At 44.1% G+C, this 27,296-nt stretch overlaps 2 protein-coding genes across 3 annotated transcripts in view; one reads left to right on the top strand and one right to left on the bottom strand.

The window, feature by feature from the left end:
- Positions 1 to 27,296, top strand: part of LOC121324204 (gamma-aminobutyric acid receptor subunit beta-1) — a 134,772-nt gene that overhangs the window by 26,550 nt on the left and 80,926 nt on the right. The gene's annotated exons all lie outside the window — the stretch shown is intronic.
- Positions 17,673 to 22,012, bottom strand: LOC121324209 (zinc finger protein 213-like). The gene is made up of 2 exons (XM_041265836.1): positions 21,479 to 22,012; positions 17,673 to 17,709 (listed from the first exon to the last, which is right to left on the bottom strand). The coding sequence occupies exons 1-2, from the start codon at positions 21,987 to 21,989 to the stop codon at positions 17,702 to 17,704; spliced, it is 519 nt and encodes a 172-aa protein (XP_041121770.1). The 5' UTR covers positions 21,990 to 22,012; the 3' UTR covers positions 17,673 to 17,701.

The raw sequence follows: 27,296 nt of genomic DNA on the forward strand, positions 1-27,296 counted from the left end.
TCCCACGTTACAGTATGCTTGGAAACGGGTTAGATATATCGAGGGGAAGGATATGCAGGAAGGACAACCGGTGGTATTTCCGCATTTTTCTGTATCTGGGCACTTATTATATAGAATAACCCGGGCTCCCGGGACGGGACAGCTCGTAAAACAGTTATTGGTTCCTAGGCCTTTTCAGTCAGAAATCATGAGATTGGCGCATGACATTCCATTTTCAGGTCATTTGGGAACTGAAAAGACTCAGGAACGAATTCTGGCCCGGTTTTTTTGGCCTGGGGTTTATGGTCTGGTGCGGAAGTATGTATCGGAGTGTCCTGAATGTCAATTAGCTGCCCCTAAGTCAGTTCGCCCCGCACCTCTGGTTCCACTTCCAATTATTGGGGTACCGTTTGAAAGGATTGGTGTAGATTTAGTAGGCCCTCTGGAGGGAACAGAGTCAGGATATCGGTATATTTTAGTAGTAGTGGACTACGCAACGAGATATCCAGAAGCTGTTCCCTTACGCTCTATGAATGCAATAGCTGTAGCGAATGAATTGGTAAAAATATTCTCTAGGGTGGGAATCCCGAAAGAAATTCTCACTGATCAGGGCACTAATTTTATGTCAGACTGTATTCAGCAACTATATAAATTATTGAAAATTCGTTCAATTAGAACCTCAGTTTTTCATCCACAAACGGATGGGCTTGTTGAACGATTTAATCAGACTTTGAAAAATATGTTGCGCCGCTTTGTAGATCAAGAAAAACGCAATTGGGCTAAACTGCTTCCCTACTTGCTCTTTGCAGTTCGCGAGGTACCACAATCCTCAACGGGGTTTTCCCCGTTTGAGCTCTTGTACGGTCGGCAGCCGCGGGGTATCTTGGATCTCATAAGAGAAGGCTGGGAAGAACAGTCAAAGGAGTCTAAAAATGTAGTAAAATACGTGTTGCAGTTACGCGATCGCTTAGAATTAGTCGGTCGATTGGCACATGACAATCTCAAAGCGGCACAGCAGAAGCAGCAACAAAGCTACAATAAAAATGCAAGAATTCGGAACTTTCGACCTGGAGATAAAGTGTTGTTATTGTTGCCCTCATCGGAATCTAAGTTGTTTGCTAAATGGCAGGGTCCCTTTCAGGTTATTCGAGCAATTGGTAAAGTCAATTATGAGATCCGACAGCCTGGGCGTCGGAAAGAAAGTCAAATTTATCATGTTAATCTCCTGAAACCGTGGAAAGAACGGGAAGTCCATTTTATATCTCCTGTACAGGAGGGAGAGGATTTTGGACCCTCAATTGAGTCAGAGTCAGCAATTGAGGTCCCGATGGGGGAACAATTAACTCCTGATCAGCGTGAAGAGGTAAGCAATCTAATTAAAATGTTCAGTGATGTGTTTTCTAACGTGCCTGGAAGAACGCATTTGATCGAACATGCTATTATCACTCCGCCAGGTCTAAGAGTTAGACAGAGACCGTATCGCATTCCAGAGAGTCGGAGAGATTCTGTTCGAAGGGAGGTGGAGTGTATGTTGAAACTTGGGGTAATTGAACCTTCCCGAAGTGAGTGGTGTAGCCCAATAGTACCAATAGACAAGCCAGATGGGTCACTACGATTATGTATCGATTTTAGGAGGGTGAATGCTATCTCCAAGTTTGATGCATATCCCATGCCTCGAGTAGATGAACTCTTAGACAAACTGGGGCAAGCTCGGTTTATTTCAACTCTGGATCTGACGAAAGGATATTGGCAAATTCCATTAACGAAAGCCTCTCGTGAGAAAACGGCATTTTCAACCCCAGAGGGTCTTTTTCAATTTTGTACTATGCCGTTCGGACTTCATGGAGCGCCTGCTACTTTTCAGAGACTAATGGACAGGGTTTTACAACCTCATCGAGAGTATGCAGCTGCGTATATCGATGATGTAGTCATTTATAGTTCTTCCTGGAGAGAACATTTGACTAGATTAGAAGCCGTCTTACAGTCTCTGAGGAGGGCGGGGCTCACAGCGAACATGGCAAAGTGCGCTATTGGAAAAGAAGAAACTAAATATTTAGGTTTCATAATGGGTAAGGGTAGAGTGAAACCGTTGGTTTCAAAAGTCCAGGCTTTGTTGGATTCACCGGTACCTACCACGAAAACCCAGGTGAGATCACTGTTAGGGTTGGCTGGTTATTACCGCCGCTTTATTCCACACTTTTCCACTATAGCCGCCCCTCTCACTGATCTCACTAAAAAGAACGCTCCAAATAAAGTTAAGTGGAGTGCAGAGTGTCAGACAGCCTTTGAATCTATTAAAACTAATTTGAGTCAGGCCCCAGCATTAATAAGCCCGGATTTCAGCCGAGAGTTCGTCCTGCAGACAGATGCATCGCAGACTGGTCTGGGGGCGGTTCTGTCCCAGGAGAGAGATGGTATAGAACACCCGATACTATACATCAGTCGGAAGTTACTGCCCAGAGAACAGAGGTATTCGGTAGTGGAGAAAGAATGCCTGGCAGTGAAATGGGCAGTGGAATCTTTAAAATACTATCTTCTGGGACGACCCTTTGTACTCATCACAGATCACGCTTCTTTAAAGTGGTTAGACACGATGAAGGATTCAAACGCTAGGATTACGCGGTGGTACCTGGCGCTCCAACCCTTCGCCTTTCAAATAAGGTATCGTGCGGGTAAGTTACATCAAAATGCTGATTTTTTTTCCCGGGAGGGAGGTAAAAGGGAAGGGTTAGAGGTTTCCGAGTGTTCCTTCGGCTCCACTCTGAGGGGTGGGATATGTGATGAGTCAAAGGGGTTTCGGTCTGTGATTCAGCCTCCCGACAGTAGATGGCATCAAACCAACTCGGGACTTCCCTTACCAAGATCTCGTGACCATGGCAAAAGTCATCTTTTGAGGGGCGGCACCTTGGTGAGGGGCGGAAGTACGAGTATGTAAATTCCAGCCACTGGAGTCAAGTGAAGGATAAGGACACGTGTCGGTTGGGGATTGGTGTTCCACTGACTACAGAGGCGGGACATTACATACTAAAGGGAACGTACTACTGTGTTCGGGGTTGGTCCGAAAGTAAAAGTAGGAGGAGTCACGGGTGAAGGGAGATACTGGTTTTGTGCAGCGGGTTTTTTTTGAAATACTAACATTTCTTTTGTCTTTTTTTTTTGTTTATGATCACCACGAAGACAAATTAAAGACGAGTCATCACAATTTGTTTTGGATTTCACCCCTGCACTCCTTCCCTCACACCATTTTGTTTTTCGTTTGTTATTTAATCCTTTTGTTGTGTATAGAAAATAAAAATAAATTATTTTATTTCTGTACACATAAATTACTGTCTGGACATTCCATTTAATACACTCTCGCCCTCACAATGAGACAGACAAAACAACACTTAACACTCACGGTTTCATTTCAATCTTCACGGTCATTCTGTAACCATAACAGAGGAACAGATCACTGGGCCACATACCCTGATATACCTTCAGTTAATGTCTTGCATTGGGTCACATACCCGCGGGTCGGGTTCAGGTCAGAATGTGAACTTTTTGAAGGTTTGTGGTTCGGGTGCGGGTCAAAAAAAATTATTTTCAGGTCAGAATTTGAATCACCAAAATTATTTTTTCTGTGTACTCGTCTGTAACCCTTTCCCAAATAACATATTAGAAGGTAAATGTACCAGTATTCCCTGCACTAAAGCAGGAGGCGATTAGGGAGGAGTCAGCTGACTAAGCAGATCCGTTGCAAGACCTTTTTATCACGTCTGATTGCTTGGTGATATTAAAAAAGTTTGTGAATGAGGTGAATCAAAAGATCTGTATAGATATCTGTGTGTGAATGTGAGAGGCACTAGGTAAATGAGAGACAATGTTCGGTTGCAGGTCTTATTAAAGATGGTCGGGTCATGGGTAAGAAGACAGTTTTGCAGCGGTTTCGTGTCGAGTCCTGTAGTAGTGGGTCCAAGTCGGAAGCAGGTCATAAAAATCTACGTTTAGTCAGGCCCTCTTTGGTAGCGAGTGCAATCACGTCTCCTCTAATCCATGGCTGATATATCGCCTGCCACAGTAAGGCACTGACTTCCAGTAATATGGCTTTGCTCCCTTTTTTGGATGGGCGACTTCCGACTGTTCCTGTTATACAGCGAGGGAAATTTTTGACTCTGATTCATTCTCTCTCTGTCACAGATATACTAGGTTATTCCAAATTGAAAAAAAAAAAAAAATCAGTATCATATTCAGTACAAAAAAAAGCTAAAGTGACTTTCATATTTTATTCTTGGTGAGAATTAATTGCTCAATTGTTCTTTTTAAAAAAAAAAAAAAAAGTATTAGTCTGCTTATGATTTCCATTACACGAGAGTAGATTTGAACTCGGCTCTTGCCAAGATAAGCACCAACTAAGACTTAGCTTTACAGTAAACTAATGTGATCCATATGTGTCTCCATCCATTTGCATTTCCTTCCATATAATGATGTAGATATCCTTCTGTCTGGTGTTAATGGTTGAAGTGTAATGCTGGCTCCAGGGATCAGCTTATTTGCCTCCCTGGCGCATCAGCATACACAACGGCCGCGATGCTGGCTCCGGGGATCAACCGCAGTGCGGCCTCCCCAGCGCATCAGCATGACAACCGTCTGGATTGAGCTAAGTAGGGTACATCTCTGAGGTCTTCATGTGGGCACCTTCCATCCTCAGTGTTTCGTCGACTAGCCCACGACACCTCAAGAGGGCTCGACTGTGATTCTGGCATCCCAGCATCACCCCCCTCCGTCCCCCACTCAACTCAGCCCAGCTTACTTACCTGTACATCAGCTTTTCTTTCTTTTTTTAAAGCTCAAACATGGTTTTATTTATTCAGGGTTTTCTCTGCCTAGTGTTAAACTACACAAAATGGAGCCGTGGAGATGACTGAATATCAGATGTATGTGTTGAGTGATATTTATGTAAAGCAAAAAAAAAAGTCTTGATTTCTGTACACCAAGGTCCAGGCAACAATTATTTTTTTTTCCTTCTTTTGGGGGGTGAATGTGAAATAGCACAGATGATTTTATTCCTCATTCATTTAAAGGTTCCAGTGGGATTAAAGTTTTTAATAACTTTTTACTGTCTCTGGAAAACATTTATGTTTATGTGATTTTTTTCAAATCTCTTGCTAGACCATTCCTATATAAATAGCAATTGTCATTAAGCTCAAGAGTCTGAACAAATACACAGCTCGCTAATAGCTAATATAGACATTAAGGACCCACTTAGTGTTAGGAAACCACACTCTTACTCCTGCTTCAGAACTGTCTATCACAACCACATCCATCCTGTTATATCTCTGACACTTTACTTCTGTAGTGCCTGAGCAAATAATTACATTAAAGAGTCAGGCATCATCATCTTGGATATTTATTGCCCACCTTTTATCACCTTAACCTTCATCAAAACAGGCAGCGTGATATGGTTGGGCATGTTCTGAACAATGCACTGTGCTATGAAGATATGGCACTGTGCTACAAATTCATGATTACTTCCTAGTTCAGTTTGTTGCTAAGAAGAGTAAGAGAATTTGTAAGATTTAGCACAGAATTAAAGTGGGATGGCTTAATTGATATGCAAGGATCCTACACTACACAAGCACATTTGAACAAGCATCATCAATTTGGAATGCAGTCGAACTCTCTTTTGTTAAAAGAAGCAGGACTAAATACAACATCATTCATTGTGATATTAGTTTAAAAAAACTGAACTGTCCTGGTGAACCTGAATCCAAAGGGGGAAACAAATTGTTACATGTTCCCATGTTCTCAAGGATAAACTAATTTCCAAGAGCGTGTTAGGAAATCATAAACTTATAGATGACTTTGGTGGTAGACTGAGACCAATTTGCTGGCATGTACTGATCTGATGTGTGACTCATCTTTATGGAACTTTGCAGATACAGTTTACCCAGGTGACTTAACACAGAGTTATTCAAATCATTACTTACCAAATTAGAACAATTACACAATGTTTTCCAGAAAATCAGTATTTGTAATTAAGTTTTTTTTTTGTCTCTGGATAAGTGGTATGAGACATTTCCCAAGGTATTGATTAATTAGAAAGGAGTATATTGATAAATAAAGCTACAGCTACATTATTCATCCTTGACGGTACCCTTGCAGACAAGGAACACATACTCTCTGAGGATATACAGACATGCCTTTAGAATGGAAGATATGAAAGAAATATACTCTGTTGTTCATGCATGACATGGTTAAACGAATGTCTCCTACAACACAGTCTGACAAGAGCACCTTCACACCTTGTCTTGACATTAATAGAGTGATTCTGGGGCTGGGTAAAATGGAGCATGACATGTATTACTTTGCAGCTGAGGAAGCAGCATCCTTTTACTGTTCAGTTGGTTTGAGATGCCTTGTGAAAATGCAATGTATGTAACCTGCTGGAATACTGCAGAAGTTAAAACGTGCTAATGCAATGTACCCTTCTGCTTTGTGTTGTTTCAGTTTTCTGTATTGCATAATATAGATGCATTATTTTCAGTCAAGGGGCCTCATTCACTAAACAGCGGTTTTGCCATCAGTAAGACCCTTTACTGCGTGCTTTGTACACCTGCTGTATTCACTCACCAGCAGGCCACCTAGCACGTGGAAAAAGCACTGCGTTTGAGTCATTTAAATATAATGAATAATGTTAATGTGTGGAAATGTATGCAAATTATGTCACAAAAATACCGCGAGGGAGGTATTTGCTATGCAAACCGTATTCACTTAAGGGCGCTAACTTTACTAGGTGCCTCAGCGTGTGTTAAAAGTACCGCTTATACACGGCTGGTCAGTGAAATATTATGAATATTTTAATGAAAAAAATCTCGAATTGTGGAGCCATGCCTAACAGTGACTCAGACAAGAGTATCTCCCTAAAGTGTATGCAGCACACGATGAATATATAAAGGGCAAAAATGAACGATTCTGAGTCTGTTTGCGTTGTATGCGACGAGGCAACTGTGTTTTGTACATTATTTTCATCCCACAGAGCTTTAAAACTGCTAATTCAGAGGAACTTTCTGCTTACATAGTAGATACACTGCATCTTGACTCTAACCAAACAACAGCAGTAGGTTGGGATATCGTTAAGACGCTTGTGGAGAATGGCATTGATTTCAACGGTGTGTCTGTGGAGAATGGCATTGATTTCAACGGTGTGTCTGCCTTTGTAATGATAGACAATGTAACAGAAGGAGAAGCACTAGCTGTCTATATCTAATACAATGCTTTTTTAAATTTTTTATTTATTTATTTGTTTTTTTGGTTGATAGGCTCCAGTGGTGTATATGATGCTATATCATTTACTACTAATTTGTCTGTGGTTTTAAGACTTCATAAAAATATATATTTGTGTGGCAGAGCAGAGCTCTGCCCTGTATAGATTGTTTTGGCCCTTGTGCCCTTTTATTTTGTGCTTATTTATAAAAAAAGTATTATTTTTTTGAACTGCAGTCTGTCTCTAGACTTGTATCCACTCGCCAGCCTGTCATGCTTGGTGTTAGCAGTGGGATATAGCGCCTCCAGGAGGCTCAGAGCAGTATTGCAGGGGGGGGGGGGTTTGGAACTTTCGGGACACATTTTTTAATAAATAAAAAAATGGGAAAGAAAAGCAGGCAGCGGCAAAGGCAGATGGAGATGCAGCAGCCGATGAAATGTAAGCTGCTGCAACAGCCACCGCTGGAGGACACGGAGGTGAATAATTAATTAGCAATTGAATCCTGGCGCAACAGTATATATAGATGCATCTTTTACTCATTTAGGGTTCGGTGTTCAGGGCGACTGAACAGGAGAGAAAGTCGGGAGTAAGCTTTAAAATAATAACACAATTACAATTGCCATATACTTGTTTGTTTAGCGTTCATCCCTATTTGCTAGTGTCTGTTTCATTTAGTGTTTTGTTTGTCTATTTATTTTTGGCCTAAAGTGCCTTGTGTTTTATTTTTCTGTGTGTTTATTAAACAAACTGAGTGCCGCAACGTCTCAGTTTCACCTGCCAGTACTGTCTGTCTGTGTTCCTTTCTGGCCTGATGTCACCCCTACAACCAGCCTGTTATACACGTGGAATCATCAGGGATAACAGCGCCTCTATGACTCAGGCCAGGAAGAGTACTGTGAGGGGGAAAAAAAAATTAAAAAATACAAAAATGGAAAGCTGGAGCTGGAGAGACCGCTGTAGTGAGCTGGAGGACCTCCTTGGGGCCTCGAGGACTTGTGGGGTGTACGGACACGTGGTGGCAAACTACCCCTTTCAAGATAAGGAGGAGGAACTGGCCCAGAAGAGGAAGGTGGGGAGAAGGAGCAAGGGGAGAAGCAGGAAAGGAAAGCTGCAGCAACAACAGCAACTGCAGCAACAGCAGGAGGAGGTCGGGGATGATGGCTGGGAGGCCTTTTTAAAGAGCCTCATGGCGGAGTTGTGCCCCGGCTGTGGGGCATATGGGCACACCTTAGCCATATGCCCCACGCAATATGCTCCATGCAATATGAAGAGGGGGAACTAGGGCCCAAGTGAGAGGAGCATGAGCTACCAGTGCCCAGAAGAGGGGAGCCCGAGCTACCAGCGCCCAGACAGGGGGAGCCCGAGCTACCAGTGCGAAGACGGGGGGGAGCCTGTGCTTCCACTGCCCAGATGCGGGGAGCCCGTGCTACCAGTGCCCAGAGGGGGTGAGCCTGTGCTACCAAGTGCCCAGAATGGGGGAGCCCGAGCTACCAGCACCCAGACGGGAGGAGCCCGTGCTACAAGCACCCGGATGGGGGAGCCCGTGCTACCAGCGCCCAGGTCACAGTGAACATGAAGAGGACTCTGCCAGAGTGGCCAACCCCAGCACCACGACTGGTCCTGACTCCATCACCAGGGGGAGAAGTGGAGCTCCTGCTGCTGCATTCTGGGCCAGGGACTCCTCTCCTGGCTTCATTGCCTAGGGATGCTCATTTGCCATCACAGGGGGATGCCCATGCACCACTGCCAATGTTGGGGGAGCCAGCCTTGATGTTTTCAGCACGTCTGTTGACAGCAGTATCGTGGCCAGCATCCCTGCTGCCAATGGTGCCACAAGCAGCATTTCCGCTGCTAGAGTGTGCCACCCCGCATCATTCATTCCGCTGCAAGCTGGGCCACAGGAAGAAGCAGCCTTTCTCCTGCCGAAGTGTTCTGCTCCACTGGTTGCATGTCCACTGCCAGGACTGCCCAGGCTGAAGAAGTCAGCCTGGGAACTGTCAGCAGGTATGCCCGTGGCAGTCTTTCCGCTGCTAGGGGTGCCACGGGAGGGAGCAGCCTTTCCACTGCCAGGGCTGCCCTAGCTGAAGAAGTCAGCCTGGGAGCTATCAGCAGGAGGAAGGATTGCCCAGGCTGGAAGAGCCAGCCCCAGCATTGTCAGCACTTCTGCTGACAGCATTACCACTAGTATGTCCTCTCCCAAAGGAGAGCTACTGGCTATGAAGAAAGGGGAGGGGGGGGGGACAGGAGACCAGCTCCCCCAGCAGCACTTTCGCTGCTGGAGATAGTGTGTCCGGAGCGCCGAAGGAGGGGGCTGCCAGCTACGAAGAAAAGGGGAGAGGTCAGGAAACCACCTTCCCCAGCAGCACTTTCGCTGCTGGAAATTCGGTGGCCGGAGCCCCAGAAGAGGGAGCTGCCAGCTACAGAGAAGGGGGGGAGGTCAGGAGACCACCCCCACAGGCAGCCGGTTGGATGCTTAGTTTGCCATGGATGGAGGAGCCAGTCAGGCATGGTCAACCTGGCTGTGGTTAGTGTTGGGTTGGGAGGAGAATCTCCCACCATGGCTGCCACCCATGGACCAATTGCTGTCCCTGTTCCTGGGCCAAGACTGTGACCGGGGCTTTGGGATTAAGCGGGGAGGTGGCCATTGTGGCCATGTGCACTGCGCACAAGATGGGAGGTATGTGGCAGTGTACCCCACTCATGTGTGTGTTATGTGTTGTGTTGCGTGTGGTGTGTTAATGTTGGTGTGAGGCGAGAGTGTATTAAATGGAATGTCCAGACAGTAATTTATGTGTACAGAAATAAAATAATTTATTTTTATTTTCTATACACAACAAAAGGATTAAATAACAAAAGAAAACAAAATGGTGTGAGGGAAGGAGTGCAGGGGTGGAATCCAAAACAAACTGTGATGACTCGTCTTTAATTTGTCTTCGTGGTGACCATACATAAACAAAAAAAAGACAAAAGAAATGTTAGTGTTTCAAAAATCCCGCTGCACAAAACCAGACTCTCCCTCCACCCGTTACTCCTCCTACTTTACTTTCGGACCAACCCCGAACACAGTAGTACGTTCCCTTTAGTATGTAATGTCCCGCCTCTGTAGTCAGTGGAACACCAATCCCCAACCGACACGTGTCCTTCTCCTTCACTTGACTCCAGTGGCTGGAAGTTACATACTCGTACTTCCGCCCCTCACCAAGGTGCCGCCCCTCAAAAAGATGACTTTTGCCATGGTCACGAGATCTTGGTAAGGGAAGTCCCGAGTTGGTTTGATGCCATCTACTGTCGGGAGGCTGAATCACAGACCGAAAACCCTTTGACTCATCACAGTTGGTGTATAGGTATTGATGCATGGGATATAAATGGGTCTGTGTAGAACAAGTGATTTAAAATATATAGTTGTATTTAGGCACAGGGATTATATAATTACTTTACATGCTGATAAAGTAACAAATAGTATGTGAGCATGGGGATTGCACAAATTAGTTCACGTGCTGGGATTCAACTGAATAATGAATTAGCAATTGAATCCTGGCACAACAGTATATGTAGATGAACGTTTCACTCAATGGGAGAGAAAATTGGGAGTAAGCTTTAAAATAATAATACAATTACAATTGCCATACGTGCTGAATTAGATCAGCACAATACTTGTTTGTTTATCATTCATCCCTGTTTGTTAGTGTCTGTTTCGTTTAGTGTTAGCACGTTTTGTTTGTCTATTTATTTTGACCTAAAGTGCTGTGTGCTGTTTTGTATAAGTCTTTTATTTTTCTGTGTGTTTATTAAATGCAGCATGTCAGTTTCATCTGCTAGTACTGTGTGTCTGTGCTCCTTTCTGGCCTGACGTCACCCCTACAGCCAGCCTGTTCACACTGCCCTATCTACTTCTCTTTCTCGAATTGGAAGCTTCTACTCACCAATATATACTGTGCTTACCTCTCTATTTAGGAGCTGCATCTTATCTAAAAAGATATGCTTTCCCATTAAAAGAGGTGAATGAGCAGGAGTATATATTTTGTGGAATTTACATTACTTAGTGTGACATGGAAAATTCTACAAAGCTAAGGAATGTGTGCTCAGTATTTTCTTTGAAATAATACTGATATCAACATTTGATCTAATCACGCAAGGAACATTGCTGCTGGAAGGAAATACAAATGAGGATCTTAGAAAATAAATTATTCAGAAAGCAGAGTGACATTGCAAAAGTATGCAATCGAAATAGGGAACATTAAAAAAAACAACAACAAAAAAAACCACCAAAAGTTTGGAACTGGTGATATGACAGAAATGATGGGTGGCACATACTGCAATAAAAATGAATACAATTACAGTCACTACCCACAAGTACCTATACATCAGCATACACATGTATGGTTTGATTTTTTTCTTTTTTTAGTAAACCTTTAACAATTATTTTGCAAAAGCTACTGAATGAAAAATCATTTAAGCAGCATCTATATTTACTTGCTAGATAAGCTGAGTGTGCGTCTCAGGATCACCAAAAGAGGTTATTTCTTGTACTCCACTTCCCTCTGTGATATATGCATTACAATTTGATTTTGATTTTTTTTTAAATCTGTATGTGACTGGGGATTCCATACTCTTTCCCGCAATATATTTCCTGCCCAATCACAGGACTTCTTGACAACCACTACAGATGGAAGTATAGCAGCTGTTCGTTTGCCCACACAACTGTAACCTTGTCAAGTTTTCACTCCTGGCACTGCAGTAGAGCCCAGCGTATTGCATTATGTGTTAGATGCCTCAGGTTACAGGTTTCCTCTCCCAAGGGGCAAACACCAGCCATATCACTACAATATGGCTTACAAGATGCCACGATCAAAAACATAGCTCACAAATACAGTGGCAGTATCAAGATCTGCTACTGTTTAGATTTTTAAAATCAACCCCAGGAAATGAATGTTGCACAAGGAACAACTTTAACTTATATATAATTTTCTTGGAAATGTGCATATTTTAAAACCAGTAAAGTAAATGATAGAGTTTGCAAAACCAATGTCTGTCTTGAAACTCCTGGGTAGGCACCACTTCCAGCAGCACCTGCCATTAACAACTGACTTAGCCAAGACTCACCAAGCCCTTAACAGTCTGCCTTAGTACTGTTTCAATACTGAAAAGCTTGGGGCTAGCCAAATATGGGTTGAAAAAATGTATGGCAGAAAATTCCCCCAAAGTCACTAGTTAATCACAAAATAAATTCAAGCATTTTTAATAATGATTATGGGCTTATACTATAAACCAAAAAGAAACAATGCTCTTGAATGGTTAAACTGGCTAAATGGTTAAATGGTTTGACTGGAGAGTCCTCCTTACCACTGGTTAAATTACGTTACTGCAGTTGTTTTACCATTCACTTCTATTAGGCTACCTTATTTACAAGCCTTTTTACTTTAGTAAATATTGTTTGAGGTTGTTTGATGTATAATACTTTATGATGCAAAAAACAGTCTGTTATTGTATGCATCAAACTTAGAATATACAAAACGAAGAACTACCTTAAATACATTTACCATGACAATTCCAATGTGCTATGATTTACATTTGTTTGATGTCTGATGCTAGGCTGACAAAAAGTCTTTTGAAATTTCTTGAAATTGAACAGACCAGTAGACCAATATCACATGTTTTAATAGAATATTTTAACATGGTGGGGAACCAATATACTTTACAAAAGATATACAGTATAAGCACAGCAAAGGAAAAAATATCAAGTAGATTTTAAAGAACAACAAAAGTTCAGACAAACTTAGCTGTCAATTATTGTTATAATTCTGTACCCAACATCAGATATTGCCCTGGGTTGAGTTTTGTCAAGGACTTACCAGCCTAATCAAAGCCTGTGATTACAAATCCTCCTGTGTCGGATCTCACAAAGAGCACTTCTCATCACATCACACCCCTCTATAAGGGTCCATGTCCCCCATGGCCTCGTGGCGCAGAGAAAAACTGAGGTGTTTGCTTTGAATCTTTATTTTATTTTTTTTAAGTTGCACAGAATTGCATAGCATTTAGGTGTTTTGACCTTTGCGCTGCATCAGGTTTAAGCCGGAAAAAAAAAAAAAAATGTATGTGGAGTACATTAAAATATAATGTACTAAAAAAAAGTGATGTCAGTGTTTATATAATGGATTTTTTTGCACTCGTCACAGATAGACTTGTTGGTGACTTCACAAACCAGGAAAAGACAGACTCAGTGCTATGTGTATAAAGCGCTAATTTAAATAAATAAAATGTTTAAACTAAAACAGAACAAAACACTTTTCATAATCAAAAAGGCATGTTGACCAAAACAAAACAAAAAAATTATTAAAGCAAGTATCGTGCTGGTGTAAAGCCAGCACAAGTAGCAATTGCTTTTAGTTTTATAACTTTTACTGTCTCTCCATTTCCTTTCTCCAAGCTCTCTCCAAACTCTCATCAACCTACCAGGAGCAGCTGTTTAACTTTTATATATGTGGCCATCTCCCAATTGGTAATTACTTGATTAATAACACACATCGTGTTTTTAAGCACTAAACAATACATTTAAATCATAATCCAACAAATACAAACTACGGCCAGGGGCAGGGTGTGCTTTTTCAAGAGCTGAGGTTTGGTCTCCCACACTTTTTGTAGTGGGCTTAATGGAGTTTTTCATGTTCACTGATTTCCTTCCTGAAGAATAGTTGGATTTCATCAGCAGTTTTCTCATATCGAATGTAGTGCACAAAACCAATTCTAGAAAATGCATTGTGTTTGAAGTAGTGGCCATTGATAGAACTTCAGCCCTCAGAGTCATTGTGGGTGATGGTAGTGACTTTATATGGTTTACGGAAACAGACTTTGTTTACAAAGCGGCAGTAGTCTGATGGCAAGTAAACTTTTGCACGTTTCACTTTTTTTTCAATTACGCTGTGCATACTGTCACTTACTGAAGGAATGACCACTTAAAAAAAAAAATCTGTTCAACCAGTTTAAGGTTAGCGCTCTGACTTAATGCCACAGTGATCATGGAACTCATAATCCAATTCCAGTTCTGTCCACCACGAGCGTCACTATAGAGGACAGCATGCTCTTTATCCTGTGCATCTTTTTCTTTCAGTCAAAACCAGATAGCTGCAACAATTTAATTTCCACCTCGCCCACTTGATTTTTAAAACACATGTAGCACTTTCCTGATTTGTCAAGTTCAAATTCTGTCATCTTGCTCTTTGGAAGTTCCTTGCTCTTTGTTTCCTTTGCATATGACCCTCAAAAGCCATTTTGTCTTGGTTTCTTTATCTGTTCTTTCCTAGGTTCCCAGGTTAAGCTCCTCATTGAATACCTTTCAGTAAACAAACCCTCCAACTGCTTGTATTTTTTATACATTTTTTTTTTTTAATCCTATACATGTGTACAAGGAATAATCGAGCCTCAAGATATTCTCGTTGGGCATCACTGTGACAGTAGTTACTGTCTGTTTCTGGAAATGAGCTGATGTACTCCTGTACACATTTAAGTTGTTCTGGTTTACTTATGAGCCACTTTCTTGCAAACTAACTCTGCTTCTTGTCCCGCAAATGTCTGGTGAATGTTTTTCTGATTGTAATGTACCATATAATCAGAAAGATCCAGTTCTGAGGAAGAATGACTTGCAGACTTTAGATATTTGTCCATTCTTTGGGAGATAAAAAAAAAAAAAAAGTTATTTTTTCCGACTCTGTTGCGTGCTGTGGGCCTTCTGGACACATATTCAGCAATAAAATCAGCCCTTTGTTTCTGGTTGTCAAGGCCCCAAAAGGTATTATGACTCTTGATTTGTTCATTAGCATTTAGATTTGAAGTGCACACTCTTTGACAGTTCTTTTGACATATCCCTTTAAGATTGTGTGGCCACTGCTGCAACCTAAAATGCCTAATCTGTCCAGAATTATATTGTTTACTTCATACAGTGCGCTTCCAATTATTTACAAACTGTTTCTCTTTTCTGCCTATGTGCTCTCTATTCACATCCTCACTTCCACTCCTTTCATTATCCTTACCTTTGTATAGATGACTCCTGATCAACAACACTTTCCATCAGCTGATTCTGAATCTTTTAAATCATCCTGATTTTCAGTCTCTGGTACACTCCCTGTCTCAAAGATATTGTAGGGAAATAATTAGACAAATGAGTTTGTTCAAAAATGTTTTATATGCATAAAAGAGAGACCAACGTGGTAGTGGTCATCCACAGTGGTCATCCCGACCACCATCACTGAGGGACCCTGCTCAGCTGTGACGAGGTTTCTTTGTGGGGTCCACTTTCCCCCAGTTAATCGGACCCCTGGGCGCTTTCCCGATGCTGGCCGAGGGTTTCTGGTGTTCACAGCACGGCTACTCTCTGGACACTCAGCGCTCCGATGGCCAGGCTTTCTGCATCTCCAGCACAAGAGGGGTGGTAGCAGACTGACTCCCGAGCTCTGGGTTACTGCTGCCCTGAGAAGAGAGTGACGACCTCGGGGAGCCAGTCAGGTGGCCCCTCACCTGGCACAGCCTCCTCTATCTCCAGCTGGGCTGTCCGGACTCGTGGTGGACCTCATCAGCAGGTTCCCACCGCTCTGTGGCCTAGACCACTTCCCTCTCGTACGCCAGTTCCGCTACTTCCTGGAAGCTGTAGGGCTGGATGAGTTGCATCTGCACCCGCAGTTCTCCGGTCCCGATGGCTTCTATGAACTGGTCCCTGGCCAGCTCTTCCTGCACCGCAGGAGGCATGTGGGGAAAGGCACAGCGTGTCAAGACCTCTGTTGTCATGGCTAGCTCATGGAATGTCTCGCCCGGCTACCGAGTCCTTCCCCCGGAGCTCGTTGCGCAGAAGCCCTGGCTGTTGACTGCTGCCAAACCAGCTCCGGAGCGCAAGTGCCCCGAAGTCCGCCTGTTGTTCCGGAGCCAGAGTGAGCAGGCAGGGTAGCGTATCCTTCGCCAAACACCTGATGAGTTGGAGAGCTTTCTCCTCCTCGGTCCATCTTTCCAGGCAGGCCACCAGATTGAACTGGGCATGGAATGCATCCCAGTCCACTTTCCCATTGAACCGGCGGGTCTTTACAGCGCTCCGTGTGCTGCAATGCGGTGCCGGGATTGTCGTATCTGGTCCCCCTTTGGATGCGCTCCCAGGGTCTGATGGCTTACTGTCCTCTGCCTGTTCAGCCAGCAGGCCCCATCCTTCCAGTGGGGGCAGCTCCGACTCCTCTCCAGGTTCCTTCTTGACTGATCTCCACATCCCACCCCTCACACCAATGTAGCGAACCTCGATTCCCTCAGGCAGGCGCCTCACACAGGGCGAGGCAACACAAAAGAGTCCGTAAAAAGAATTGAACTGCACATCACTAGTTTTCAGGCTAGAAAAAGAGGTTTACATAATGCACCTGTCAGTGCTTAAAGCCTGGTTCTCATACGCACTAATAAATATCACTTTAATGTGTGCAATAAAATGATTGCCCTTTAGTAAATACCATGTGAACCAGCTCATCTCATTATCCTGAGCTGGATGGTCATTTAAATATATCAGCATGCATTACCATAAAAATCACATATTCATTCTGATTATCCTAGTGTGAAGCACTGCATTTAGTGTGCACCATAATATGCCAAGTATCACACGCAATAATGAATAAAATTGCAATAGTAAATACGAAAATCATTAACGTGCACACTATTTGCAATTATGGTTTTGTCATTTTTTCATCTTTTTGTTCTTTAATTTTCTCTTTGTGCCACTAAATAAACTTGGTTTTAGCTGTGGTCAATTGTTTCAGCAGTGCTTATTTGTCTATTTGGGACCCTATTGCGCTGCAAATATGTTAATGACGCCACGCTCCAAAATTTATGCCGACTCATGGTAATGGGGCAGGCGCTCTGTAATGGCGCAAGACATGTCTTCAGAATACCATTTCAGCACAGTGTTTTTTTTTTTTATTTTTACGCCTTCGCTCCATTTATGTGCCACAGAATTGGGGGCAAGCACAATTCACACTTGTACTTGCATTTGCGCTGTGATCAGAATACAGCCCTATATATTCTGCTGTTTTAAAACTAATAAAGGTATTATGTAACTGTGTGATTAGTGTACTGTGGTAGTGGGTGGAGCTTTTGGGAAGGACCAGAAATGACAGCACACAGGAGCCGGAAATGGAGATTAGTCCTTAGAGCCCTGTACCATCAATGGTATCAGGGCAGGGTTTTATTTTACAAAAACAATAAAAATAGAACAGTCCAGTATTGCAAAAAATAAACAAGAAAACCACCTGGAATACCAGCAATGGTAAACTCAGGTTTGAAATAAAAAGAGTAAACAAAAATGTCACGGTTACAAAATAAATAACAACAAAGGAAGCACTGGGTTTCGTTGTGGTACTGCGGTGGGTTTCCTCTCACCGCTTCTTAGCTCCCTTTCACAGATTAATGGCCAGTCCTCGGTTCCTCACTCCAGTAATCCAACAGTGTCCAAGATTTTCAAGCTTCTGTGAATAACAGCAGTGAATGAAAGCAACAAAGCAAGCACAGCATGTGTTTTCAGTTCAGCCCAGACAGCGCGAATGGCAAAACCATACTGCTTAAATACTGCCAAGTCCCACCCCTGCAATCAGCACGCTGCCCCACGTCAGCCAATCAACGAGAACAGCACAGCTGATTGCAATGATGGGACCCGACGGCCGCATGGTTCTACCTTGGGCCAAGATGGCTGCCTGACCCGGAACTTCCTGCATGGTCAGAGTTCAGCCTCCTGATCCAATCACGGTCAACCCTACACAGCGCTGCCGGTGGTCGGGAGGGCAAATTACGACAGGGACTCCTTCCAGTCCTGTCACACATCCCCCCCCTCAGAGTGGAGCCATAGGCACACTCGGCCAACCCTAACTCCCCTAAATCACCACCCTCCCTTGAAAAAAAATCAGCATTTTGATGCTCCTTACCCGAACGATGTTTAACAGTGAAGTTAAAGGGTTGCAGCGCCAGACTCCACCGAGTAATCCGGGCGTTCGTGTCCCTCATCGTGTTTAGCCACTTAAGAGGAGCGTGATCTGTGACAAGAGTGAAGGACCGCCCCAGGAGATAATATCGAAGAGAGTTCATGGCCCATTTAATGGCCAGGCACTCCTTCTCAATAACTGAGTAGTTGCGCTCCCTCTGAGCCATTTTCCTGCTAATGTATAGCACGGGGTGCTCTACCCCATCGATCTCCTGGGACAAGACTGCCCCCAGACCGACATCCGAGGCATCTGTCTGGAGGATGAATTCCCTGTCGAAATCTGGTGACACTAGTGCAGGGGCTTGGCAAAGTATCCGCTTTATCATGTCAAATGCTTCCTGACACTCATCTGACCATTTTACAGTGTTTGGGGCGCTCTTCTTAGTTAGGTCAATCAAGGGGCTAACAATGGTGGAAAACTCGGGGATAAAACGGCGATAATAGCCTGCCAGCCCCAAAAGTGACCTCACTTGAGCCTTGGTTCGTGGAACCGGAGTGTCCACCAAGGCCTGGACCTTGGAAGCCACTGGTTTTACCCGACCATTACCCATGCTAAATCCAAGATATTGGGTCTCTTGTTTGCCAAACGTGCATTTACCTAGGTTGACTGTTAGCCCCGCCTCCCTCAGAGACTGCAGGACAGCCGCCAATCTATCAAGGTGCTCCTTCCAGGTAGAGCTAAAAATAACCACGTCATCAATATACGCTGCAGCATACTGATGATGGGGACATAACACCTTGTCCATCAGTCTCTGGAAGGTAGCCGGGGCCCCATGCAACCCAAAGGGCATGGTCTTGAAATGAAACAAGCCATCCGGGGTAGCAAATGCGGTTTTCTCTCTGGAGCTGCGGGTTAATGGGATTTGCCAGTATCCCTTCGTCAGGTCCAGAGTGGACAAGAACCTCGCCTTACCCAGTCTGTCAAGGAGCTCATCCACTCGGGGCATGGGGTACGCATCGAACTTGGAGATAGCGTTCACCTTTCTAAAGTCCACACAGAAACGAGTGGAGCCATCCTTCTTAGGTACCATTACCACAGGACTACACCACTCGCTCTGGGAAGGTTGCACTACTCCCAGCTCGAGCATACTGGCCACTTCCCGGCGCATTACACCCCGCCGACTTTCCGGGATCCGGTAAGGCCTCTGACGCACTCGAACACCTGGCGGAGTAATAATGGCATGTTCAATAATGTCAGTTCTACCGGGCAACTCAGAAAAAACATCACTGAATTCCTCAATTAGTTGGCCCAGCTCCTGTTTCTGACAGGGAAGTAACTGTTTCCCCATTGAAATCTTAGTTGTTTGACCAAGTGGCCCCACCTCAGGACCAAAATCCTCCTCGGGGATATCATTAGCAATAAACAGGGCCTCTCTGTCTCTCCAAGGTTTTAACAAATTTACATGATAAATTTGAAGTGGTTTTCGATGGTCCGGCTGCCTGATTTCATAATTGACTCTCCCTATAGCTCGAACCACCTCATAAGGCCCTTGCCACTTGGCAAACAACTTAGACTCAGCTGTGGGAAGAAGCAGCAGTACCTTATCCCCAGTTCGAAAAGTCCGAATTCGTGCTTTTTGATTGTACTGCTGCTGCTGCTGATGCTGAGCATTGCGCAGGTTCTCTTGAGCCAAACGACCGACTAATTCCAAGCGATCTCGTAGCAGTAGTACATATTTGACTACATTTTTAGACGTAGAGGTTTGGTCCTCCCACCCTTCTCGCACGAGATCGAGAATGCCTCGGGGTTGTCTCCCATACAGCAGCTCAAACGGGGAGAACCCAGTTGAGCTCTGTGGCACCTCTCTCACTGCGAACATCAGGAAGGGAAGGAGTTTTGCCCAATGTTTTTGTTCCTGGTTCACAAATCGCCTCAGCATCTGCTTCAGGGTCTGATTAAACCTTTCCACCAGGCCATCTGTCTGTGGATGGTACACAGAGGTCCTGATGGGATGGATTTTCAAAATTTTGTAAACTTCTTTGAGGGTATCGGACATGAAGTTAGTTCCTTGATCTGTCAGAATCTCTTTGGGCACCCCTACTCTAGCAATAATCTTAACTAGTTCTTTAGCAATGGCGACAGCACTAGTGGAGCGCAGTGGCACCGCCTCTGGATATCGAGTAGCATAATCCACCATTACTAAAATGTGCGTATATCCAGAGTCGGCGGGCTGCACTGGGCCCACTATGTCCATTGCTATGCGATCGAAGGGAGTACAAACCAGGGGCAGTGGGACCAGCGGGGCCGGGCGAACCCGTCCCGGCGCTACTCTCTGACAATCGGGACACTCCGCTACATATTTCCTCACATCCATGTGGAGTCCCATCCAATAAAACCGGGCCAGTATTCGTTCCAAGGTCTTTTCCCGCCCCAGGTGGCCAGAAAAGGGAATATCATGTGCCAACCTCATGACCTCCCGGCGGAAAGACCCCGGAACCAATAACTGGGTTACAAGGCTGTCCTGTGCCCGGGGCTTGGGATACCCTATACATCAAATGCCCCATCACGATGAAGTGAGGAAATGTGAGCGGCCAGCAGCCTTCAACTTCCTTCCCCTCGACAGACCAAACCTGCCCCCGGATGTGCACCAGAGTGGGGTCGTTACTTTGCTCCCACTCCAGGTCCACACCCCGGTCCCAGAATTGCGGTATGCCGAGCGGGGCCTCAGTAGCTTCTGCTCTAGGGATCTCAGTAACCCGCTCCCGCTGGTCACACTGGACACCCACACCCTTCTGTGTTCGTTTGACAGGCAATGCAGATTCCCCCACCAATCCCCAGCCTTGTCTCATTAATGCCCCCTCAAGTTTCTCAGCCCTCCGCTCTCTTTTAGTTTTACGGGGCCGGAACCTGGAAGTAAATATGTCGGCCTGCAAGGGAAAGATCCGGCCAATTGGATCCCCCGTTGCGACCACCCCTTCTACAATGGGTGGCCGAGCCGCATTGACCTTAACTTCTGAATAGTAAGGCCAATCTCGACCCAAAATCACTGGGTATGGCACCTTTTTAGCGACAGCCACGACTACATGGCACGTCCGACTTTCCACAGTCATTCTAACTTTAGTGGTAGGATATGCCTTGGTTTCTCCATGAATACACGAGATGGTCACAGACCCCTGTGGCAGCCAAGGCGTACCCTCCAAGAGAGCAGACCGAATTATAGTGTGACTACACCCTGAGTCCACTAATGCGTGGGTACTCATATTACCAACATCTACATTAATAATGCAAGTCCCCTCCCGACCCCTTCCCCTGTACTCACCACCCTCTGCAGCCGGACATCGCAAGGCCACGTCACACTCCATCGCGATGGGACAGAATCTCGCGATGTGCCCCACCTCGTGGCACCGGAAGCAGGTAGGGGAAGGCGGCGCTGTGGGAGACGGCTGTTTGTCCCTTGGTCCACTAGGGGAGGTCCAAGGATTCTCTCTAGCCCAGCTGGGAGCTAACCTCTGTCTCCACTTTGGAGGAGAGGCGCTCAAAGGGACGGGGAAAACTGAAGGCCTCGTTGCAGTCTTTGGGTGCGCTGGCGAAGGCCGATGCCTCACTGGAGCTGGACTGGGGTCCACCCGAAGCAGTGCGTCCTCGAAGGCCTCCGCCAGCTCGACGGCCGTGTCCATCGTCTCGGGACTGTGGCGAGCGACCCAGGCTCGAGTCTCTGGTTCCAACACCTCCAGGAACTGGTCGACCGCCACAGACTCCATGATTTGTTGGGTGGTCCGTTCAGTGGGACGCAGCCAGCGGGTCAGATGGTCCCAGAGTTGCTGGGCCATGATGCGAGGCCGGGTTCCCTCCAGCCGCTAGTAACTCCGGAAACGCCGGCAATGCGTCTCCGGGGTGATATTAAGGCGCCGGAAGGTAGCTGTCTTCACCTGGGAGTAATCTTCCGCCACAACGTTGCTCAGAGCCTGGTATGCTGCCTGCGCTTCACCAGTTAGACAGGGGGCTAGTTGGGCTGCCCAACATCCGGCTGGCCACCCTGACACTGTAGCCATCCGCTCAAATGTGGTCAGGAAGGCCTCCGGGTCATCTTCTGGGGTCATCTTTTGCAGACGGATTTTGGGCACTGGCAGCACTGGTCCAGCTGCTGCGACCGGGACCTGAGCTTGGGCTTGGGCCACTACCAGGTTCTGAATGGCCAGACACATGGCCGCCATCTTGTCAGCCATCGCAGTCATGTGGGCTGTACGCTCAGCATCCCTCTGAGCATCCCGTTCTTCCCGACGCCGCTCTATACCATCACGGTGTCTCTCCTGATCCTCCAGAACGGCTTGCAGGGTGTGCCGGTCCATGCTCATCCCACTTCTGACACCACCTGTGGGAGGGTAGTGGGTGGAGCTTTTGGGAAGGACCAGAAATGACAGCACACAGGAGCCGGAAATGGAGATTAGTCCTTAGAGCCCTGTACCATCAATGGTATCAGGGCAGGGTTTTATTTTACAAAAACAATAAAAATAGAACAGTCCAGTATTGCAAAAAATAAACAAGAAAACCACCTGGAATACCAGCAATGGTAAACTCAGGTTTGAAATAAAAAGAGTAAACAAAAATGTCACGGTTACAAAATAACAACAAAGGAAGCACTGGGTTTCGTTGTGGTACTGCGGTGGGTTTCCTCTCACCGCTTCTTAGCTCCCTTTCACAGATTAATGGCCAGTCCTCGGTTCCTCACTCCAGTAATCCAACAGTGTCCAAGATTTTCAAGCTTCTGTGAATAACAGCAGTGAATGAAAGCAACAAAGCAAGCACAGCATGTGTTTTCAGTTCAGCCCAGACAGCGCGAATGGCAAAACCATACTGCTTAAATACTGCCAAGTCCCACCCCTGCAATCAGCACGCTGCCCCACGTCAGCCAATCAACGAGAACAGCACAGCTGATTGCAATGATGGGACCCGACGGCCGCATGGTTCTACCTTGGGCCAAGATGGCTGCCTGACCCGGAACTTCCTGCATGGTCAGAGTTCAGCCTCCTGATCCAATCACGGTCAACCCTACACAGCGCTGCCGGTGGTCGGGAGGGCAAATTACGACAGGGACTCCTTCCAGTCCTGTCACAGTAACACATACCAATATTGTAACTTCGAGAAAGCATGTTTCTTGCAAGCATTGTTCAAGCTCAAAGGTAAAGTTGGTTCCATGTTGCTAATCTTGGCTGCGGACCCACAGGGAGCAGGGATCCATTTGGATTTGGAAGGAGAGCTTCATCGACCAGTGAGTCTAGGGGAAAACCTTCCCGGCTGAGTCCTAGCATATAGGGATTAACTTGGAAACATTCACTGCATAGGTTCTGCAGCAGAAAAGAGAGCAATGGCTTGGCAGCAGGAACAGAGGTCACCCCCTGATCTTTAGCCCTCTTGACTGTTAAGTTACTTCAGCCATGATGCAACATTTGAATTGGGCATTTCAAATTGGTTAGAAAAACAGGAGTAAATAATATATTTAAAAGGCATGTTAAGATGGTTAAAACATATATTCTACACCTAAAATATGTGGAACATATATAAACTGTATGACACCAAGAAACAAGGGGAAATAACTAATTTATAACTCCTGGTACACATACCTGGTCTGAGTTGTTTATTATAGTTTCATCAAAAAATGTTTTAAAGACTTTGTCAAAAAAGACATTACCTCAGACATTCATGCATATTTTCTTCTGCAACGTGTCTTTATCTTTTTAAAGGTTATTTATAACAAAATATGTTCACCACTTTGACATTACTCACATATTATCTTAAAGAAACATCAGAAAGGACTGTGATGAAAGCTGCAGGGCATTAGTTTAGACACATGTTGAAATCTAAGCTAAATGTTTTATCTGTATGAAAAATTCAATGAAACCTTCAACCTTTATAGAATTAGGTTTTCAGCTTGTTTATTTTCAGAATTGCATCCAGTAGGACTCTGGTGAGCTACAGAGGCGGCAGGGCAAAGGAACAAAAAACTGATGACATGTGGTGAATATGAAATGAAGGGACAGAGGCATGTGCAAAATGAAGTCATTTTAAGGAGCAAAAGGATAGCAGTCATGGATCACATCAAATAAAATTGTTATATTTTAGGTCACAGGAAACTAGGAAAAGATCTTTGAAAGATCAGGCATCAGGAATTTCTATCAGTTCCTGAGTTTCTTCTGTCATTCCTTGATGCCAAATGTTAATTGGAATTTATTCTCTTCTAAAATGAAACACTGAACACTGCTGGCTGTCACATGCAGCCAGAATCCAAACTGACAGATAGTTTGCAGCAACAGAGCACATGTTGACAGTGTAGATTACTTGTATTTTAACTGGCCTTGTAAATGACTTGAAGTGGGAAATTATGTTAGCCTTTTCACCTTAGGGTCCTAATGTTCCTTTATTGTCCTCAAATATCATAATAAATTGTTATATTTGCATAATTAAAAATAGATAAGAGAGAGAATGCGAAACAACTGTTTTCCCGAGTAGTTCTTTGCTAGCTTTATACTGTATATAGCATGAGGAGTGTGCGTGGTATTTGCGTGCTACGTCACATTCTCACAACAATGGAGAGAGAATCTGGAGTTTCTAAACTGAATGGAAACCCACCCTCTCTGCATTGTCTACTGCAACATTCAGATTCCTCATGAAAGACTTCAACTCTTATTCTTTTATCATTTCCTGATTTCCTTGTGTGTTTTGTGTTTATATATTAACATCACCAAGTGAAAAATGATATGTCTGTTCATTGAAGGGTAAATGTCAGGAAATAATTTGACAGCTTGTGAAATTCTGTTGTTTAGGATATTTCTTCCAAATGCTCCCTGATGAACACATAAATGGTTTATGAAACGTGTACTGTGAAAAATGATCCACCCTTGTACTGTGGAGATATCCTAGTAAACAAAATTAATCAGTGATAGTGACAACAATTATTAAACATTCAATGCCTCTCATAAATTTAGCATCACATTACATTTTGTTAATGAAGTCCCTAAAGCCTTTACATTCTTGGGAGGTTTTAGATCATCTTTCCTACATCATCTATCAAATAAAAAAAAAAAAGTATGATGTTCTTCTATTTTCATAGATAGCATTTTTTTTATAGAGAAATACTGTCTTGTTTGTGGACTACTTTGTATTCACTGTTAATTTTTTTTATTCACTGATTTTTTTTAAATGTCATGTTTATGGTGCAGTAACACACTAGGAGGTGTGATTCCTGCTTTAGACATCAGATGGAAACATTACAAAGTTGCTGGCATTTCTTATTATTATCACCAAAAGCAGACTGCTAACACAATTCTTAAATTCATTCACATGCCTTCCTATACATTAAATGCTACTTGTTAAAACAATGAATTTTACAAATCCTTTCTAATAGTGAACAATAAGCAACACTAAGTTGATGACGGGCCAAACCTCGGGCAAAACTTGTTTGCCACTGATTTTGATGAAAACTGCAGTGCAAATGGGAGCAAACCGCCTTAGCCCTGAAAGTTTGGTGACATGCTTCGCCCTCTTGTTTTTCTTTTTTTATGCACACAGATGCATCATCTGCATGCATTATTGGAGAGATATGCAGCAGTGGTCCAGGCAGGGAACTCACTTTTAATCAGCCAATCAAATCAAGCTTATTAAGTGTTGATAACCAGTCAATTGTCAATCGAAATAGCAGCACCTTATCGCTAACAACATAATTTGTCAGGGAAAGGATTCAAATCTTACCTGACCCATTACCTCCTCGCTGCAAGTTAAAATTTGCCTCCTCCTCCTCAGCCTCGACCTATTTTTTTGGTTTCATCTAAGGGGAGGCCAGCTCTCTGCCCTTGCCCATGGTTTCCTATAGTCACTCCACTTATCAGTGGAAAAATTTATGGGCAGGAGTTCCTGAGACAAGGTCAAAGATGTATTACATGTCAATTAGAAAATGATTCAGTACCGTCAGCCAATCAGCTTCCAGCTCTAGTGGGTTCTAATGATGGTAGATGTCCGCTGAAACATCCTGAGTACCAACTATGAATTAAATTTAAAATCAATCCACGCAAGTGCTGGTCTTTTCTTTTTGACTTGCTGTATTTTCCAACGTAGTTCACATCTATTGGACAGTAAATACTAAACAAAGACATAAATGGTCCAAATTAATTTGATTATCCACCAAAACCAGCCAGTTAATACTTTGCAATGACAAAAACAACCAATCTTGTACCTACACCAGACAAAGCATCTTTCAACAACAACAAAGCGAGACGCAGACAGTTCAGCAATATTGCTCCATTCATATATGGATTCAGGAGAGAAAGGCTTTGGCTGAAGGTAGAAACATGGTGAATTAGGAGGCATTTTTAGAGTGGATTTTAATGAGAGATTGTATTGGTAGTTTAGACTCCATCAATGTCCTGATTATAAATAGGGGTTTAAAACCATAACAAGTATAATAAAATTACTAAATAAAAACTCATTGTTCTTCTCTTTATATGCACAGTTCCGAGAAAATGTTTGTGAACCCCTTAGGATTTTCAAATATTTCAAAGTTAAAATGTTATTAGATCTTAATAGATAATAGATAAAGATAACCTGATTAAACAATTGGCACAAAAACATGATACTTTTTCAACATTTATTTTTCCACAAATGATTCAACATTCAATATCCATGTGTGAAAAGTATGTGAACCTTTAGATTCAGTAACTGGTGGCACCCCCCTTGAGCAGCAATGACTTCAACTAAGCATTTCCTGTAACTGTTGGTCAGTCTCTCACATTGGTTTTGAGGAATTTTGGTCCATTCCTCCTTACAGAACTGCTTCAACTCGGTGACATTTGAGGGCTTCCTTGAATGGATAGCTCGCTTCAGGTCTTGCCACAACATTTCGATGGGGTTTAGGTCCGGACTTTGACTAGGCCATTCTAAAACGTGGAATTTCTTCTGCAGCCATTCTTTTGTAGATCTGATTGTATGTTTAGGATCATTGTCTTGCTGCATGACCCACATTCGGTTCAGCTTCAGCTCACGGTCAGATGGCCTGACATTCTCCTCTAGAATCTTCTGATACAATGCAGAACTCATGGTTGTGTCAATGAAAGCAAGCCATCCAGGTCCTGAGGCAGCAAAGCAGC

This window comes from Polyodon spathula, chromosome 1 (genome assembly GCF_017654505.1).
Source record: "Polyodon spathula isolate WHYD16114869_AA chromosome 1, ASM1765450v1, whole genome shotgun sequence".
Classification (NCBI taxonomy): Eukaryota; Metazoa; Chordata; class Actinopteri; order Acipenseriformes; family Polyodontidae; genus Polyodon; species Polyodon spathula.

What these genes read in the sequence shown, in the direction of transcription:
- LOC121324209 (XM_041265836.1), bottom strand. Translation starts at nt 21,989, where the DNA reads ATGGCCCAGCAACTCTGGGACCATCTGACCCGCTGGCTGCGTCCCACT.